Source organism: Chanodichthys erythropterus, chromosome 3 (genome assembly GCF_024489055.1).
Source record: "Chanodichthys erythropterus isolate Z2021 chromosome 3, ASM2448905v1, whole genome shotgun sequence".
NCBI classification, from domain to species: Eukaryota; Metazoa; Chordata; class Actinopteri; order Cypriniformes; family Xenocyprididae; genus Chanodichthys; species Chanodichthys erythropterus.
The window spans coordinates 40,409,344-40,422,551 of NC_090223.1; the positions used below are offsets into that span (position 1 = coordinate 40,409,344).

Below are 13,208 nucleotides of genomic sequence, written 5' to 3' on the forward strand. Positions count from 1 at the left end.
CGTGAAAAACGCTGGGACTCAAACAGAGAGATACAAGAAGGTATTAGACATGTTGATAGATTTGTGACAGGATCCCACACTCAAAGTACTAGCACAGTTCAGTGAAGGCCTGGGTGGGTGATGTATCTAACTTGGCAGATAAGTGTTGACATCTCAGGTTTACAGATCCCCTTGAATCTCCCTTCAGTTCTCCCAGATGTGGGCGACCACACTGGAAAAAGCAGACACTCTTTACATAAAAACAGATGATGAACAAAAGTAGTCTGCTCCTACTACGACGTCGACGCTCACATCTATATCAAGCACAGTGAATTTCCTCTGCCCATTTAAACAAATTTAAACTTTCAGTCAAATTCACCATGACATATGAATCCTTCAAAACAAAGAGAATTAATTATTGCTATAGATGTTCTTATTCTATAGATTCTATGAAGATGAACTGACAAACAAGAGAAACCTTCTCAAGCACCATTAAACAAAATAAATCCCCAAAGTATCTATCTAACTGCGGCTCAGAGCTGGACGGCCTCACTGATGAACTGAGATCTTTTTTTACGGCCCATTTAAAAGTAAGGCCAAATAAAGACAAGATGGTCCCAACAGGACCCTCAGCCAGCCAGTTTCAGACGCTCAGCTTGTGGCTGCCTTTCCTGTCCTCCTAACCCTCTTTCCAACTTCCAATGGACCCGTCAGCCGGCACATACATCAAATGCAGCACCGGCTGCCATCAAACAAAAAGCACCTGACCAGCCAGCTTGAGAGCTGAAGGTCAAAACTCTTCCACAAACCCCTCACATTTAGTCTGAGTACTTTCAGGCCATTGAAACTGAAAACTGACAATGACATAAATATTGAAAGGGCTGAAGTTGGTTTTATTTAGCAGAGAGACCGAATAAGGTCCAGCAGAAGGGAATATTGAGCCTCATGCGTCTTGTTCTCTGGGACATTGGAGCCACAAAGGTCAGACATGTTTGTTCTAAACAAAAGGATCCTGTTCTGCAGTAAACAAACAACCTTGCAGTGTCAATAGAGCAGGAACCCTCCCTCAACTGGCTTGGAAAACACCAGCATGATCTAATCTGGCTGAAAGCACTGGGAGAGGCTAACCGCATTCAGGACTAAATTGAGTTTCAACTGTACTTGCTTAATATGGAGGCACTTTTACAGCCAGTTGAACGTCCTTATTGCATTATTACACGCATTCTCTTCCTGCAATGTGGCTCTCGGCAGACCTTTTTATTAGGCCCCGAAAGCCGAGCAGATGGCCCTTGTTGGGCTCTTCTATCCTTGCGTAATTGGCTCTCAACATTCATTAGCTGGTTGAAACATCAGCAATCAGCCAGTGACTGCTCAGATTTAACTTCTGAAGCAAATGGATTTCGATCAAAATTGGATCATAGCAACAATAGGACTTTTGGGGAATCATTTTTTTATTTCTATTGGAGTTGAGATGATAAAAGAACACAGTTATAGTGGCAGAACCTACAAAATACAGCTGGGCTACATTCACACAGTCAGTGATGAAATCCGATGGCTCAGTGAGGCCTGCATTGCAAGCAAGATCATTTCCTTTTTCAATGCCCAGAAAGTTAAAGACGTATTTAAATCAGTTCATGTGACTACAGTGGTTCAATCTTATAGTTATAAAGCGACAAGAATACTTTTTGTGCACCACGACTTTATTCAACAATATCTAGTGATGGGCGATTTCAAAACACTGCTTCATGAAGCTTCGAAGCTTTACGAATCTTTTGTTTTGAATCAGTGGTTTGGAGCACCAAAGTCACGTGATTTCAGTAAACGACGCTTCGTTATGTCATAAGTGTTTCAAAATTTCAATAGTTCACGTGACTTTGGCAGTTTGACACACGCTCTGAACCACTGATTCGTAACAAAAGATTCGTAAAACTTTGAAGCTTCATGAAGCAGTGTTTTGAAATCGCTCAATAAAGTCACTATTTTGTTTTAAATATGTCTTTAGTAGCTTTCTGGGCATTGAAAAGGGAATTGATCTTGCTGTCAATGCAAGCCTCACTGAGCCATTGGATTTTATCAAAATGTTATGATGATAAACGAAGGTCTTACAGGTTTGGAACAACATAAGGGTGAGTAATAAATGACATTATTTTCATTTTTGGGTGAACTAACCCTTTAAATTTTCCTGTTTATACAGTTATTTATTAGTTCAATTGAGAGCCCATTAAGGCAAGATGATTCCCAAAATGCAGGTGTGAGCCAATGCAAGGGATTCAATATGGTTACTGAATGCGGTTTTCAATCTAGTTTGTAAGTAAACTTTGTGTGAACAGAAGCATATTTAGTGCTTCAAATCCGGACTGATGTAGTGATACACAAAAGCTCAAAAATATTTTAGCAGGCGGAAATTAAAACACATCACGTCAAACATCACTGTTTTTTTTTTTTAGAGCAAGTGTACAACACTGAGGCCAACTGTACTGCTCTGTACTGGACTAATGTAATTTCAGTGGGACTAAAGTGTTTACATGACATTTTTAAAAAATGCATGAATTACTGTTTTATTCACACTGAAATCAAACTTTTAAAGTGCATGTAAATATACTTGAGACCACACAGAGGGCACATGTATAGACCTCTGCTTCTAAGATCCTTCTCCTAAGGAAAACAGTAATCTCAAATGTGTCTCCTCTAAAAGATCTCAATGTCTTAAACTACTCACATTTGCCTCAATATCAAAGTCTGCAATAAAAAAAGTCAAACATTTCTCATCAAGTTCTTACAAAACCAAATCTGATCTATGCAATCTGCATTCATTTTATAGCTCTGTACTCTTACTGAATCAACAACTGTCTTGTTTGTCTTTATTTTTATTTCTACAGACAAAGTATTAGAAGAAACAGACAAAGTTGACATTTCAAATGAAAAGACTAAAAACAGAAAATCTTCCTCATGGCTCATACACACAGCTTCACTCCTCTCTACAGTGGAACGCAGCAGTGCCTTATGTTGCCATTGATCATTTATATTTTTCCTCTTGAAATTAGGCTAGTGTCTGGTACATGCCATTCCAAAGCTGCAAAAATGGAGCAAACACATGAATTATTCTTGCAAGAACAGGGTGATGACGCATATGAACTAATGGTATGTTCTCTGATCGAGGTTTTTCTATACATTTCATATACTACTGATCTCCCCGAACGCCCACACATACCCCCCCCTCCCTCCCCCATTTAAGCACTGCTTCATGGAACACTTTTGCTATTTATAGAGGCTTTAAACGGCCCACACCTTCAGATGTGGATATGTTCTGCTATTGCACAGAACAGAGCGAGGTGCGAGACACCCCCTGCATTACAAATATATAAATGCAATCAGAGTCTGCTTCAGTTTCCAAGGGCATTTAGGCAGAAGGTGAGTGGTTGGTGACGTGCAAGTGAAATCATCAGGTTGTTTTCAAAAGATGTTCAAAGATGTACAAATAACGAAAATGGCCATTAAAGAGACTTTCTGGACGTCTGAGAAATTCCGATTGGTCAATCTCCAACATTTATTTCTCAAATCACTCTGCAGTCCTTTTCTTTTCACATAATATTTTTTTTTTAATAAAAAATCTACATTTCATATCCATTTACTTGTCAAGAATACATTAAATTTCCCATAAGCAATTTCCCCATATTACTCTGATATATATATATTTCATTCAAATCAAAATTCAGTACTTTTTCAACTTCCAGTTTCTTCTTCTGACCATCTCGCTAACCCATCACCATCGTTCATGAGCTTTTTCTCTGTCTCTGTTCCTCTCTTAGTTCTATCCAGATGTAGCATTCTGCCAGCTCTTCTTCAAACTCGTAATTTTGCAATTAAGTCTGAGGAGGCAAAAGAGGCTCTCCTAAGCAGCTGGTTCACCATCAAGCTGACAGCAAGTGGAAATCCTCTTTTATTATTTACTCACTGTTTTCCACACACTGATGATTAAGGAAGAACCACAGCTGTGCTGGTATTCCATAAGGGTCGATCTTCCCCAGATAGTCTATTTCTCTTATTCTCCATTGAACACACACAAAAATTTACCTTATAAAAGTGTTGATACTGTTGACATGGAAACGCATAATTCCGAGTCTGACTGAACAGCTCCAGCTAGAACAGGTTTGCCATCTCTTTATTAGGGTAGTTGTGGTGTGAACGCAGCATAAGCTTGTTGATCTGATTCGGCAGGAACTGTAAAAGGTGGCTGTTGTTTGTTTGTGGTGCTCCGTGACTGACGTCTGTCTCTATAAACTCTGCATAGCTTGAAACGCGCTGATGACGTATTGTGTCTGCGCAAACATGGTGTGCGAGAGTATGTAAAAACATATGGTGACAGACCGAATATAATAATTGATGAACATATTATGGTCCTACACCTGCCACGGATGATATATATTTATAAAAATACATTTAGACCATTTAGCATAGTGATTGGTGTCCGGATACGAGACTTTCAACCAGTATAACAAAAAAGTTTCTGTGGAGAATCATCTATTTCACCTTTAAAGTATAGTTTGTTTTTTATTTTTTTATTATTATTTGCATAGTTTTGTTCATGGTTTTTGAGGACTTTTTTCATCTCCTCCCTACTATAAACCGATATGCCTATTTATTTCTCTACCATAACTTTACACAATTATACTGTCAGGTGCATTTCATAATTTGCATAACATTAAGAACAGACACATGGAGTTGAAAACCAGTAATGTAAATGCTCATTCTGTGCCATGAACTAAAGTCTAGTGTTATTTAAAGGAACAGTTCATCCAAAAACATCTACCTACTCTCATCTTAAACCATGCATTTTTGTCTACTTAAACTATTTAAGAAAGTGACATGACATGTAGTCAAGTATTGTGTCCCATACTCTGAATTTGTGCTCTGCATTTATCCCATCCAAGTGCACACACACACAAACATACACACACACACACACACACACACACACACACACACACACACACACACACACACACACACACCTGGAGCAGTGGTCAGCCATTTTTGCTGCAGCACCAGGGGCGACCTAGGTTCGGTGCCTTGCTCAAGGGTCTCACCTCTGGCATGGTATTGAGGATGGAAGAGAGCTCTGTACACTCACTCCCCTCACTGACAATTCCTGCCGGTACCGAGACTCGAACCCACAACGTTTGGGTTACAAGTCCAACTCTCTAACGATTAGACCATGACTGCCCCTTAAAGGGAGTAATCTAGCAAAATGTCCAAGCTGTTCTTTTCTATTTAACAAAAGTGGATGGGAACTTATAATTGTTAATAGTCAAAAAAAGGTACCATAAACATTTAGTGCTATATTCTTTTAATCATTAGGAGAAGAGACTGTTCTTCTGGTCAATTCACAATACACACCCAAATGGAGGAGAAGAAACTGCAAAGCCACATTAATAATAAACAAGATGTATAGTTCCTACAGTTCTAACAGAGCTTTAACTCTTCTAGGTATATCCTACAATAGCCTTGCTCTCCAGCAGAGACCCTCAGGTTTCAGCATGTCTGAGCATGACCTTGCAGAAGAATTCCCTTTCTCCCTCAGCTCCATTGGGGTCCGGCATTCCAGATACACTCAGTGCTGCCCTCACAAATCAATAGATTTGTGTTTCAACAGGTTTAGAGGAGATGTTAATATATTTGAGAACGTGATTGATATAAAAAGGAGCGAGGAACAGAGAAAGAGAGGAGTAAGATAAAGAAAAGAGTGGGTAAAATCATCATACACTCATCTGTACACCTGTAATTAGAGCTAGTGCCGAAGCCCGCGGTGGAAAAATGGAGAAGCGCAGCACCGCAGAGGGTGCCATTGACCTGCCGTGACCGGTAATTGCAGTCGCCTTAAAGAACATTCAGTTTCTTTGGTGTGTAAGAGGGGAGTATGAATTAAAATCACTTTTCATGGGTAATTTAGACTCAGACAGTGAAGAAAACTGCTATCCAATGGTCTTCAGGTACAAACTGTAACATTAGAAAACATGCCAAAACTTCACTTCCCAGTGATACTGCCTGTGCAAGAGCTTGACAAAAAGCTGTCCGGGTGGTTTCTTAAAATGTCACGATTTCATATGAGAAATGCCAAACTGTTCATACTCCAATGTGAACAGCATCCCTCACAAATTTGGTAATTACACACAAGGGACAAATGGGAAGCATTAACTTCTCCAATGAGGATAACAGATCCAGCTTCAAATCTGGACAGTTATGCGTGTAGAATCACCTTAAAACAGGCTTAAACAGAGATTTGCTGTGAAAGATGATATGAAATGTAACTAGCGATATGATATGTAACTAAATGGTGTACTTTAAAGGGATATTTCAACCAAAAATGAAAAATATCCCATAATTTACTCACATTCAAGCAATGCTAGGTGTATATGACTTTCTTCTTTCAGCCAAACACAATCGGAGTTATATTAAAAAATATCCTGCCTCTTCCAAGCTTTATAATGAATGGTGCCATTTTTTTAAGCCCAGAAAAGCAAACCCATCATAAAAGTAATTCATACATCTCCAGGGGGTTGATAAAGGTCTTTTGAAGCAAAAGCAATGCAATTTTGTAAGAAAAATATCCATAATTATAACTTTATATAAACTGTAATCGCTAGCTTCCGTTAATGGCCGTCTGCACGGAGTCAAAGTCCGGCGTTTGAAGTAGGCAGAGCGTAAGCTTAAGCCTAAAGTATACTTCACTTTTTACGCGTATGCGAGGGTCAGCGTATAGTGCACATGATGCGAATTTCGTCATCAGAAGAGTACGCGTACCACCGGATTTATGTAACCCCGCATACTTGTAATTAGTTTATCCACAAGGTGGCAACCGTGCCCTGGGGCCATTGATTCACAAGGTAGTCAAAGTAAAATTGCATAAACAGAACAAACCAGAATGCATGCAAGCTACAGCGACAATGGAGGCCTACATAGATGAGAGATTGTGCGAACAGTTTAGAAAGTACCCTCCCTCATTTGTACAACTTGTATAACTCATGGCGAGAGATTGCTCAAAACTGCGCATGCGTCGAACGCCTGTGTATGCGTACGAGTCAAATGAACTATACTTTGCAAGGCTGTGCGTTCGACTGTGTGCATACACTAGCGTACGCGTTAAAAAACAAAGTATACCCAGGGCTTAAGGTGAGAGTAGACGCCTCTTGCAGTAAAACAAATAGGTCTGGGCAACAAACTCAAGCTCCTCCGACATTTCTCTTTAAAAATTCTTGTTTTAGACCACTAATTCATGATCAGTGTTTTGTTTTGCTATATCCTCTGCGCTTCCGCATTCGTCAATACATCATATGTCGGGTTAGAGGTCTAATGACCGGAAGCTAGTCATTATAGTTATAAATATGTTTTTTTTCCTTACAAAAATGCATCACTTTGCTTCAGAAGGCCTTTATTAACCCATCGTATGGAATACTTTTATGACGGATGAATGCGCTTTTTTGGGCTTCGAAATAATGGTATAATTCACTCCCATTATAAGGCTTGGAAGATCCATTTTTTTTAATATAACTGATTGTGTTTGACTGAAAGAAGAAAGATATATAAACCTAGGATGGCTTGAGGGTGAGTAATTTCATTTTTGGGCGAACTATCCCTTTTAGATTTTGAGAATCTAATTTAACAGAGATATGTAGTTTTTGGAGACTGCTTAATAAGGAATATCTGCCTGATCATGTATTTTACCAATTTGCAAATTTCTAATTTATTTAATGCCCCATAAATACATAATAAATTAAATTGCCATTATACAGTTAAAATGCTTTGTATAATACCATCATATCTACACTGTGAAAATGAAAAGATACTTGAGGCACCATTTTAAGGTTCCTAAGATCATCACGCTGATGGAAGCCTCTAGAAAACCTCGAGACATCTTTTCAAAATAGACCTTATAAGTTCCAGTAAATAATACTCTAAACACTGTCAACAAGTCCACCCGTAACAGCATTAAGCGAAAATCTTTGAGACGTGTCAAATATACAATACTGAAGGTCCTTGAAAAGACCACCATTTCATTTTACACTTGCCAAGATGTTTTAAAATATGCAATAAATAGTAAGTTCTTACCTTGACACTGAAATCCTTGTTTCCCAAAACCCCTGAAAGATAAAAGCAATGGTTCATTGAAAATGATAGAACCATCAATAAATGTACGGTTTCACTAAAATAACTTTATGGTTTGACTGTTGTCTCATGTAGCATGACCCATTTCATATTCTTGTACTATAATCAAGTCTCTCTCTTTTTTTTCATTCACATTTTCATTTTACTTTGACTTTACATCCTTTATTTAGGGAAACCAATGAAGCCATGTTTCAAACCTAGTGAGCTCCTACCGCTCAGCATTTTGGACACTTTGAGGATGTTCTGAATCAGATGAGCCCTAAAATGATGCCCATAAATGAGTGCAGTTTAGGTAGACAGTACAATATGTCTAGAGACTGTGTAAAGTGTAACACCTGAGCTGCAACAGTAACAGGTCCGACCTGTATGGAAAGCCATTTTAACATATATTCCTTAAAATCAACTAGAATCTCATTTTGTTACTATTTTTTGTTACTCATTTATTAAACAATAATGTGATTTCAATTTCATTTTTACTATAAACATTTCTAATCTATTGAGGGATTTAATTTAACTACAAAGGATCAGTTCTGAGAAGACATTTCATTTTACAAGAAATTTTAAGACAGATACGTGACGTGATAGTGACTTGTATATACTAATATCACTTTATTAGTTAAAAAAAGTGTAGTAAAAATAAATAACCATGTGAATAGTTACTACTAAGGAATAATAATAGTAATAATAATATTAATAGTAGGCCTATCAAATAAAAAGTACATGTATCTAATACATAGTTGCTTGTAAAATTGTAAAGGCTACTACTACTGGATTACTTACTAGTAGGCCTAATTAAAAACATGAGAACTAGTGACACAACGTACTAGTTAGTTTTAATAAATGAATGTTGAAACAGCTTGCCATACACGTCAGTATGTAATGAATGTAGTTTTAGAGCGCCCAAACTCTCTTACCAGATAAAGTCCGTGCAGTGGCTGCAGAAAGTAGGCTGCTTGAAGAAGCGAGCGATAAACTTGTGGTTCTTGACTTCGTGAACGTTCTTCTGTCTCAGGGCACCTTGTCGGGCAAAGCCTCTCATTGGTTCGCTCCTCTCCTCTCCATCGCTGTTCGATTGTGCCGGCTCTGCCATTCTCAACGCGGGGGAAAGTTTGCGCGAGCCTGTATACTGGAGTTAGTTGTGCGGAGTGTGTACATATAATGCGGAGCTTCAGACTGCGATGAACTCTCAGGCGCGATGCTTTGCGTCCCTCTCCGCCCAAGTGCCCTCCTTACGCACCGGTACACGCACACACAAACTCTCTCACACACACTCTGACGCGCTGTTACAAGACTCCTCCCACACTCCCACTCATTTACCTTTGGCAAGCACAGCTGATTGATAGAGATTCTGTCAAACCTCTCACACATTTACATAAAAGCATAATGAGGAGGAGACAGTAGGAAACGTTTACGAGAAGATTATGAAATATGAGGCTCATGAAAATTTACATAGCAAAAAAACTGTCAATCATGCAGCCTTTCACTGCCTTGTCGATACTGTATGAAGTAGATTGCGTTAAAACAGCAATTCTACGTGATCAAATTTAAAGTGCCCTCTGTATTTTTTTCTAAAACAAAAGTTTTACACACACACACACAAGAAATAGCACTTAAGATAAATATTAAAATCATACACAGCCATAGGAGATACATATTAGACCGTAGTCACCTAGAAAAAGAGACTTTTTTCTACATGGAGCGGGTCGCCCCCTCATGGATGCTAACATGACATCACATGACCTGCTGCATGTGCTACAAAATGCACAGAAAATTGTCGAAATTAAGATTGAGAAGAACAAAAAACGAACAAAATAAGAGAGAAACAGTCAGCTTCTGTGTAAAAGCGCATAAACAAAGTAAACAAACTTTATTCAGATGTGTTTTATTTCACAGTCACTGTAAAATTGGGATGGATATGTGCAAGTTAATAATAATAACTGAGTGCACCTTTTAAAAAAATATTTGAGCACTGCATATTCTGAAGAGCTAAGGCTAATATTAAAGATAATTGACTGTTAAATTTAATTAGCATGCATTTAATTTCATATATGACAAAACATGAACGAATAACTATTTTATACAGTAACAACCACCGTACAATAATGTGATTTTCAATGGCTGATTCTTACATAAATTTGGTCATCCTAATCTTATGTGGTTAAAGGGTTAGTTCACCCAAAAATGAAAATAATGCTATTTATTACTCACCCTCATATTGTTCTTCAGCCGTAAGACCTTCGTTCATCTTCAGAACACAAATTAAGATATTGTTGATGAAATCCGATGTCTCAGTGAAGCCTCTATTGAGAGCAAAGCCATTCAAACTCTCAAGATCCATAAAAACATATTTAAAACGGTTCATGTGAGTTCTATCTTAATATTATAAAGCGATGAGAATATTTTTTGTGCACCAAAAAAAAACAAAAACGACTTTTCAGCAATATCTAGTGATGGCTGAGTTCAAAACACTGCTTCGGAGCTTTACGAATCCAATCAGTGAATCGGAGCGCCAAAGTCACGCGATTTCAGCAGTTTAGCCGTTTGATAGGAGATCCGAATCACTAATTCGAAAAACAAAAGATTCATAAAGCTCAGAAGCGTCATTTCATCAAAAATATCTTAATTTGTGTTCTGAAGATGAACGAAGGTCTTGCGGGTGTGGAACGACATGAGGGTGAGTAATTAATGACTTTTAATTTTAAGGTGAACTAGGTAAATTTGGCTATTATAAAAATGCCTCATTAGCACTGAAGAATCTGTGACTACTTAACATAAAGTACTGGAAACAGAAACCTATTAATGTATAATACTCTTACAATTGTATCAAAGTATTAATTTAGGGGTTCAGATGCAACAGGCTGCAGGTTCTCAGATCTCCCTAAAATCTGAAGCTCAACGTATAGTTATTTAGGTGGCTGCTCAAATAAACTGACGTCTAAGCTTTGTTACATAAATTTTAGTGTTGTGTCCCAGCTGACTCTTTTCAGCAGAGCTGTTTCATTCCTGTTCTGTGACGCACTAACAAGTAGGAGGCAAGGACAACCAGCGGCTGAGAGTACAATGCCACCATGCACTTACCGAGAGAGACTGAGTGAACTTCAGCAGGGAGTTTGAACTTCTTGTGCTCAAGTTGTCATATGCCTGTATCATATTGTGTGATTCATGCTTGTTGCTGAACTAGTCCTACTCCAAGGCTGCCTCATATTCTATTGGTAATCGATTGTTTCGATGACAAATCGAGTATTGTGCGAACGTTCATAATAAAAATAATAAGCGCAATAGCACCATAAAGCGCAATACAGATGGCATAAATAGTGTTTGTGCTCATGTGTGAGGTATTGTAATCTCACACTATTGTAAAGAAACAGTAGCCTCTCCCTGCAGAACCTGTGCAGAACACACGAGATCCGGCACACAGGCCACGGGTGCTGACATGTCTTGCTTTTTTAAGTAATTAAAAAATTGGGCATTTAAAGGGTTAATTCACTCAAAAATGAAAATTCTGTCATTAATTACTCACCCTCATGTCGTTCCACACCCATAAGACCTTCATTCATCTTCAGAACACAAATTAAGGTATTTTTGATAAAATCCGATGGCTCAGTGAGGCCTCCATTGCCAGCAAGATAATTAACACTTTCAGATGCCCAGAAAGCTACTAAAGACATATATAAAACAGTTCATGTGACTACAGTGGTTCAACTTTAATGACTTTCAACAATCATATTCAACAATATTTAGTGATGGGCGATTTCAAAACACTGCTTCATGAAGCTTCAAAGCTTTACGAATCTTTTGTTTCGAATCAGTGTTTCAGAGCGTGTATCAAACTGCCAAAGTCACATGAACCATTGAAATTTCGAAACACTTATGACGTAACGAAGCCTCATTTACTGAAATCACGTGACTTTGGCAGTTTGATACACGCTCCGAACCACTGATTCGAAACAAAAGAAGCTTTGAAGCTTCATGAAGCAGTGTTTTGAAATCATCTTTGAACTGTTTTAAATATGTCTTTAGTAGCTTTCTGGGTTTTGAAAGTGTTAATTATCTTTCTGTCAATGGAGGCCTCACTGAGCATCATCGGATCATCATCGGATAAAATCATCGGATTTTATCAAAGATATCTTAATTTGTGTTTCGAAGACGAACGAAGGTCTTACGGGTGTGGAGGGTGAGTAATTAATTTTCGGGTGAACTAACCCTTTAAAAGGAATAAAGAAAAATAAATAAGAACTGTTAAGAAGTTCTAGGTCTAATGTATTTATAAAGTAATCCATGTGAATTATTTGCACATCATTTATTTTAAAACATGCACACATTCACTCTTATTCGTATGTCTAACATGTCGAAAACGCAAAACGTTTCTTGTCTCATGAGAATGTTAATTCCAAGAAATACTTGTAGCAGTGTGCTTAAAAACGTTTCTCATCACCTTTTACACTAAGAGGAATAGTTCACCCAGATTTACACACCATGTTTCTTGAAGCCTGTATGACATTCATCTGTGGAACATAATGGAGATATTTTTTAGCAAAATGTCCCAATTCACTTTTATTGTATGGAAAAGAGCAGTGTTGACATTATTCAAAACATCCTTTATGTCCCTTAATAAATTGGCTGGAGTTTGAAACAACATAAGGATGCGTAAATTATGACATTTTCAATCATTTTTGAGTGAACTATCCATTTTTAAACCATCTTCACAATTCTCTTGCGGCTTTTAGCCTACTCTTTAAAGTTTTTAAAATCTTTTAGTGATGTTGTAAAATTCATCTCAGTTGCATATAAAATTGCTTATCTTAGCCTCAAGAGCTGTTGTGAAATTTTGTGTTGTGGAGTTCACGTTAAATATAGGCTATTTTCTCTTAGTTGCCACTGTCTTTTCCTGTGTTAAAGCAGTTAGAGGAAACCGTTAAATGCACAGCAGCATGTGAGATGGACAGAAATGCAACCTAGAACCGCGCAGTTTAATGGTGGTGCGGGAGATATAGTGTTAAGGTCACAGAGATCACCTGTGAGTAGTGATGCCCACAAGCTAACAGCATCCAGAGCAGCTTACCTGC

The 13,208-nt window shown here is 38.0% G+C and overlaps 1 protein-coding gene across 4 annotated transcripts in view; it reads right to left on the minus strand.

The window, feature by feature from the left end:
- The window catches only part of prkcbb (protein kinase C, beta b), a 167,745-nt gene extending 158,374 nt beyond the window's left edge, over positions 1-9,371 (minus strand). For 3 of the 4 annotated variants that reach the window (XM_067382262.1, XM_067382258.1, XM_067382259.1), the window contains exons 1-2: positions 9,057-9,371; positions 8,086-8,117 (exon numbers count right to left, since the gene is read on the minus strand). In XM_067382262.1, coding sequence (XP_067238363.1) covers positions 8,086-8,117; positions 9,057-9,232 — 208 coding nt within the window. In that variant the 5' untranslated portion in view covers positions 9,233-9,371. The remainder of the gene's footprint in view (positions 1-8,085; positions 8,118-9,056) is intronic. The other variant, XM_067382261.1, reaches the window with a different exon arrangement.
- Between the last annotated feature and the right edge of the window lie 3,837 nt (positions 9,372-13,208).